Genomic DNA, 6,732 nt, shown 5'->3' with positions numbered 1-6,732 from the left:
CCCTGTAGCATTTCTCTCTCTCTCTCTCTTCTGTTTGGCAAGCGAGAAAATCCAATGCCTCCGAAAGGCAAAGACAGGCAGCGCGCCGCCGCGTCGACGCAGCAGCCGCCTCCCTCACTCGAAGAACTATTCGGCTCTCTCAGCAAGCACATAGAGGAATCCGAATTCGAAAAAGCCGTCAAGGTTGCAGATCAAGGTTATATCTCCAGGATTTGATTGATCTCGTTTTTCCTCTGAATTTCTCAGTTTAAATTCCTCATTACGTTGCGTGATTGTGATTTTTTGGTAACGTATCGCAGTTCTCTCGATTAACCGTGGCGATGAGGACGCCCTTCGATGCAAGGTCGTGGCCTTGATCAAGGCCGACGACATTGACAACGCCCTTTCCACGATTCGATCTTCCAAGAGTCCTCCTCCGGATTTCAGTTTCTTCGAGGTTCGTAACTTCGATTATATTTTAGCAATCAGCTGTAAATTTTGGTTATTTTCGCTGCATTATGTTACTTGTTTGTTATCATATTTGTTTCCGCCATTGTTATATGTAATTAGTGATTGATTTGGAAAACTCAGTAGCATAATTACATTGGCATTTCTTCCGATTCGATGCAAACTCGTAATTACGGTTGTTAGCTTGTAAATTTTCAGGGATGAAGTTATGAATGTGTCTGATATTTGTTAGAGAGGTCTGGTTCACTTTTCAGTACAAGTTAATGTGTTGTTACATAATAATTACCTGCGATGGACCTACGTCTATAGTAAGTATAGAAGGCTAACTGCACGAAATTTAGAATTAGAAAATGTGGCTGGTTAGCGTTGTTAGGTTGAGTGGAATAAACACAGAAGCTCTGGTCAAATTAGCTTTTCTGTTCGTACCATTTATGATATTTGGCCATTATTTTTGCACATTACTTGCATGTCTCCTCTCACACTGGAAATTTGGTTATTTTGATTTGAACAGTGTACCGAGAGGTAGTCCATTGTCATATTCATCTGATGGTTCTGGTTGTACGTTTAGTTGTGCAAAATGTTATAAAGACGCGCAAATATCTCTCATTGATGCTCTTTTCTATTTTCCTAAATAGGCATACTGCTTATACAGAAATAACAAGATAGATGAAGCTCTTGAGTTGTTGAAGAGGCAAGAGAGAAATTCTGCAACGATGATCTTAGAATCCCAGATATTATTTCGCTCAGGAAAGATGGATGCTTGTATTGATATATATCAGAACCTTCCAAAACCCAAGGTCGAATCCTTAGAGATAAATTCTGCAGCTAGTTTGGTTGCAGCTGGGAGGGCTTCTGAAGTTAAGCGTACATTGGAAGCTCTTGGGGTTAAAGCAACTAACAGTTTTGAGCTTGCATTCAACACTGCCTGTTCTTTGATTGAATTGGAGAAGTATACAGAGGCAGAACAGCTCCTTCTGAAAGCCAGAAGGTAAATGCTACTTTTATTTGTTGACTTTGACAACACCCAATCAAGTCATATTTTTAGGCAGTAAATGCTTTTTATTGTGTTTATTATTACTATTTCTCTGTTTTTAATTTGTACCACGACACTCTAAATTTCGTTTGGACTGATTTTAGAATATCTTTTGAAGAAATTTTGAGCCTAAGTATCAAGGACTAAGAAAAGTAAGGCATGCAAACTTATCAACTCAACTCAACTAGGCCTTGCCACTACTTAAGGTTTTTTGTGTAGATCTGGTTTTCCTCTCATTAATCCCCAGATAAAGTCATATATATGTTAAAATGTTAATTATTTCCTCCCTCATTAATTGTTTTTGTTTTTGTATTTAGTTTGACGTTTCCATTTAGTATTGGTCTTAAAACCACCATTCACTTTACTACTAAACAGCCTTTGATTGTGTTTATACATCTTACAAATTTATCTATAGAAACTCGTTCGTAAAAGTGACAATGAACTGATGGACGTAATTCACTTGGTTTCTTAGAATTGGCCAGGAAGCACTGTTCTCTGATAACGTGCCTGAAGACGAAATACAAATTGAATTGGCGCCAATAGCTGTCCAGTTGGCTTATGTTCAGCAGGTAATATTGGTAACATTAAGCAAAATTTTCTCTTATCATTATTTCGGAAAGTTAGAAATCCAATAGCCACTGATGAAAATTAGCTTCTTTCAACAGCTCCTTGGGCAGAAACAAGAGGCTGTTGAAGCTTACACGGACATTATTAAACAAGATATGGCAGATGAGGTATCACTCAGTGTGGCAGTCAACAACCTCATTGCTTTGAGAGGTCCAAGAGATGTTTCTGATGGCCTGAAGAAACTTGATCGACTAAAAGATAAGGAGAAACAAAACTTCCACCTGGCTCCTGGACTAGAAAACAAGCTTTCACCAAAACAAAAAGAATCAATATATGTGAACCGGGTCCTTCTACTGCTCCATGCGAATAAAATGGATCAGGTCTTTCTCTTTGCTTTTATGTCTTTTCGAGTGCTAATGCTGTGAACATGTTAATTATGAATATATTACAAAAGTAAGCCTTTATTGGTGCTTCAGCTCCCCTTGCTGATCTCAACTCTTTGCTTCAAATTTACAGGCTCGAGAACTTGTTGCTGCACTGCCAGACATGTTTCCTGATAGTGTGATGCCCGTGTTACTTCAAGCTGCAGTTTTTGTCAGAGAAAACAGGGCTGGGAAAGCTGAAGAAATTTTAGGGCAGTTTTCCGAGAAGTTCCCTGACAAATCCAAGGTGGTTCTCTTAGCGAGGGCACAGGTTGCTGCTGCTGCTGGCCATCCTCTTATAGCAGCTGAGTCCCTTGCTAAGATACCTGATATCCAGCACACGCCTGCCACTGTCGCTACTCTTGTGTCTCTTAGAGAGCGTGGCGGGGACATTGATGGTGCAGCTGCTGTGCTTGATGCTGCAATTAACTGGTGGTCAAATGCCATGACCGAGGACAATAAGCTCAGTGTTTTAATGCAAGAGGCTGCTTCCTTCAAGCTCAGGCATGGCCGAGAAGAGGAGGCTGCCCGTCTATACGAGGAGCTTGTGAAAAGCCATGGAAGTGTGGAAGCATTGGTTGGGCTTGTAACTACAGTTGCTCGTGTGGATGTTAAGAAGGCAGAAGCTTATGAGCAGAAGCTGAAACCATTACCAGGACTGAAGGGGGTCAATGTGGATAGTCTGGAGAAGACTTCTGGGGCCAAACACGATGAGGGTGTTTCTCATGTTAAGATCACGGAGACCTATGAAGAGGGGAAGAGTAAGGCTAAGGCTAAAAGAAAGAGAAAGAGAAAGCCAAAGTATCCTAAAGGGTTTGACCCTGCGAACCCAGGTCCACCACCAGATCCGGAGAGGTGGCTCCCCAAGAGAGAAAGGTCAAGTTACAGGCCTAAGAGAAAGGATAAGAGAGCCGCTCAGGTAAGAGGCTCCCAGGGTTCCGTAGCTAGAGATAAACATGAAACTGGTGCCGCTTCCAACACTTCAAACACAAAATCAAACCAAGCAACTACCTCCAAAGGAGCGCCTCAAAATGCAGTCGCAGAGGCATCCAAGCCTTCTTCATCGAAGTCACGAAAAAAGTCTAGGAACTAGTTGAAGGATCCAATTTTCCGGGTTGATTATTGTGACAGGTTGCAGAATTTTAGACAATTTAATTTGGTGCCTAGTGACTTGACTGAGATTTTGTAGTTAAATTATCGGCCTTTTTTCTGCTTGCTTCTGATTCAAGACGACAAAAAAATGATGCATTCCGTAGGAAATTCGGTTCAGAACTTGATATTTATGTCTTGTGAATTTCAGCTTTGATATTGATGTTTAACTCGTTATTCGAATTTGGTGTGTTTTCGTGCTGAATTCTAGGACTTGCATGCCACTCTAGCGTCCCAAGCCAATGATATAAAACCATTTGTTTTAACTTTTTGACCTAGCGACGCGTGATAGGTTTGACATTTTGTCATCCCCTTTTATGTTAGTCTCTCTCTCCGTCCCGGGATTATGGTATGCCAATGTTGCATGCCGCGTGAGCGTACCAGAAAACTCAGGCATTTTTTGTTGCTTCAGTGGATAATTGATTTGTTTATTGGCGTGAAATGTGGAGATGCCTTTGCATGTGTGGATTTCCTTGAGAATGTGAGATGCTTGCCAAAGGAGCATCTTCGACAACTCCAAGTTATCACGAATTCTTGGCCCTTGACATTGGCCATCCTCCCGTCTCTCTCCTCAACGTACAATAAATGAACTTATTTATATATACATATATTTCCTATTGTTTTTATTCATTATCTTGTTTTAAGCATCTTTTTTTTGTATTGGCTAAAACCTTCTATAATTTGTTCATCTAAGTAGTTCTTTGTTGAGGTTATTTGCATTTTTCTTAAATTTATGTTAAGTTTATCGACGAATTGTCAACAACCATATGAACATTTTTAAAATCGAAGTATTGACTTATCAACGATATCAATTATAATTTATATCAACAACGTACGAGTGATATATCGGTAATTTGCAAAAGTGCAATTAACTATTTCACATTGCACATCTTGGATTCGATTTCTAGCGTTGGTGAATATATAATGATGGCTAGGGGAGGCTGACATGCCTCTGTGAGTCTTCCTAGTCTCCGAAATGATGGATTGTCGCGACGAAGCCACGAGCTGATCCCCTTTTTAGGGGAAAAAATGCAATTAAATTAGACCATATGCTATTTTTGTTACAAACATTTTGATATGGCTATCTTTATTGCCATTCACCTTCATTATACAACAATCTAAACTTTTTTTTATTTTTATTTAATTTTTTCTCAAGGCTCGGACCATTTCAAAGCTATTAATTTCTTTTTTTTTTTTTGTCAAATAAAATACTAATTTCTATTAAATGTAGTTTGTTATATTTTGGTTAGACTATATGTAACATTCTACATTGTCCATGAGAGTGGATCGGGATGTGACAATTTGGTATCAGAGCCAATCCTTGCCCGGATGTGTGCTGACGAGGATGTCGGGCCCCTAAGGGAAGTGGATTGTAACATCCCACATCGCCCAGGGAAGTGGATCCTGTAAGCCTTATATGTATATTCTCATCTCTACCTAGCACGAGGCCTTTTGGAAGCTCACTGGCTTCGGGTTCCATCGGAATTTCGAAATTAAGCGAGTTTGTGCGAGAGCAATCTCATGATGGGTGATCCACTGTGAGGTTCTCGTGTGAGTTCCCATAAACAAAGCCGTGAGGACATGGTCGGGGCTCAAAGCAGACAATATCGTGTTACGACGAAGTTGAGCCTAGGATGTGATGGGAGCCCGGGTCGTGATGTGACACTATACAATATTTGTTCATTACTACTCCATTTTCAAACCCCACATATCAACAACCAACCAATAAACAAAGCAACAAAACAAATAAATAAATCAATTCACCTAAATAACCAAATAAGTGAATAAATAAATCAAAAGACAAATGGGATAAATAAAAATTCTCTTAACTTGTGAATGGGGTTAGGACCAAAATGAAAAGAACAGAACTTTCCCAAGGGGTTTTTGAACTTTTGACAAAAGATAAAAAAAAGACTTGCGAAAGGGGCTGGATTCGGATTATCCTGATGGATAATGCCGAAGCCATTAAGAAGAAATTTTTTATTGTCCGAGGCTTGATATATGATGTGTTATTATATAAGTAATGAGATGCTTTATTTTTTAAGTTATTAGTATTTTAACGAAATTATTTTACCGTTTGTAATTTTAATTGTGTTGTGAGTCCAAAGAAAAATCTCTCGCCAACTAGACTCCAAAAGTGGGCCCGTGGGTGACACGTCGCCAACTTGACCGTTTGGACGCAAAACCCCAAACAGAAACTCCACCAACACGCGCTCCCAAACACAACCTATCTTCCCTCCAACTTGCGCTCACCGACCAAACCCGTAAACCCTCTTCTTCAATGACTAATTTACCCTCCACCTGATCAACAAAATCAAACGGCCACAAATAGAATCCCAAATCTAAATCCAAATCTCACTTTACGAAAAGAAAATAAAAATAAAAGATTAAGAAAATGGTAATTCTCAAGTAGTGTTCTTATTTATTGTCCATTAATTTTCCGATCTCATGTCTCTAAGACAAATTATATGCAAAGACTTCACAATTTCTGATTATATTAGTGGCTCCAGCACGCATTTCAACATGAGAAAGCTATGACTAACAATCTTAGTTTATTCGCAACAAGTGGTTAAGTGAAAAAGTGCGAATAACAATTCTTTATAAAAAAAAACGAAATGTCTTAAGTTCAATATTTTGTAAGCTGTGAATTCTCAACTAGCCTTCTTCGAGCTCGAAAAGAGTGGATAACAATGGTTCGCTACTAGTTGTCTCTTTTTAAAATAAAAATCCTAGTTTAAAATTCATAATTCAAAAAGTTTTTTTTGTTTTTTTTTGCCAATTTTTAAAAATGGAGATCCAATTGGCAAAAAACCTAAAACACAAAGTGCAAAATGTTATGATCTAAGAAAAACATTATTATTAATCAAAAGTGAGATTAATTATTAATTATTATTATTTTAATTGTTTTAATTTGGAGGGCGAGAGAGTTTAAAGAGAGCGAGAGATGAGGGCGGGGGAGAAAGGGAGAGGTTGTTGCGAATCAGAGCGAAACAAGGATTCCTTCTCCCGCCACATCCTAATGCGAAGAAGCGGTAAACTCTTCTAACAACCGACACGTGTCCTTCTCCCCAACCCCACTCATAAATTGGACAATTCACCGTGACTTTCTCTCTC

General features: G+C 39.1%; 1 protein-coding gene across 1 annotated transcript; it reads left to right on the top strand.

Annotated features, from left to right (window-relative positions):
* On the top strand, window positions 1-3,801 carry LOC126608064 (uncharacterized). The gene is made up of 6 exons (XM_050275825.1): window positions 1-196; window positions 300-436; window positions 1,083-1,435; window positions 1,953-2,049; window positions 2,146-2,427; window positions 2,564-3,801. The coding sequence occupies exons 1-6, from the start codon at window positions 55-57 to the stop codon at window positions 3,560-3,562; spliced, it is 2,010 nt and encodes a 669-aa protein (XP_050131782.1). The 5' UTR covers window positions 1-54; the 3' UTR covers window positions 3,563-3,801.
* The last annotated feature ends 2,931 nt before the right edge of the window (window positions 3,802-6,732 follow it).

The sequence above is a fragment of the Malus sylvestris genome, chromosome 16 (genome assembly GCF_916048215.2).
Source record: "Malus sylvestris chromosome 16, drMalSylv7.2, whole genome shotgun sequence".
Lineage (NCBI taxonomy): Eukaryota > Viridiplantae > Streptophyta > Magnoliopsida > Rosales > Rosaceae > Malus > Malus sylvestris.
The sequence above is the reverse complement of the archived record's forward strand: the minus strand, read 5'-3'. Positions and strand labels throughout refer to the sequence as shown.

Coding starts and splice junctions, on each gene's coding strand:
- LOC126608064 (XM_050275825.1), top strand. CDS start 55: ATGCCTCCGAAAGGCAAAGACAGGCAGCGCGCCGCCGCGTCGACGCAG. Junction 437..1,082: donor CGGATTTCAGTTTCTTCGAG/GTTCGTAACTTC, acceptor TTTCCTAAATAG/GCATACTGCTTATACAGAAA. Junction 1,436..1,952: donor CTCCTTCTGAAAGCCAGAAG/GTAAATGCTACT, acceptor TTGGTTTCTTAG/AATTGGCCAGGAAGCACTGT.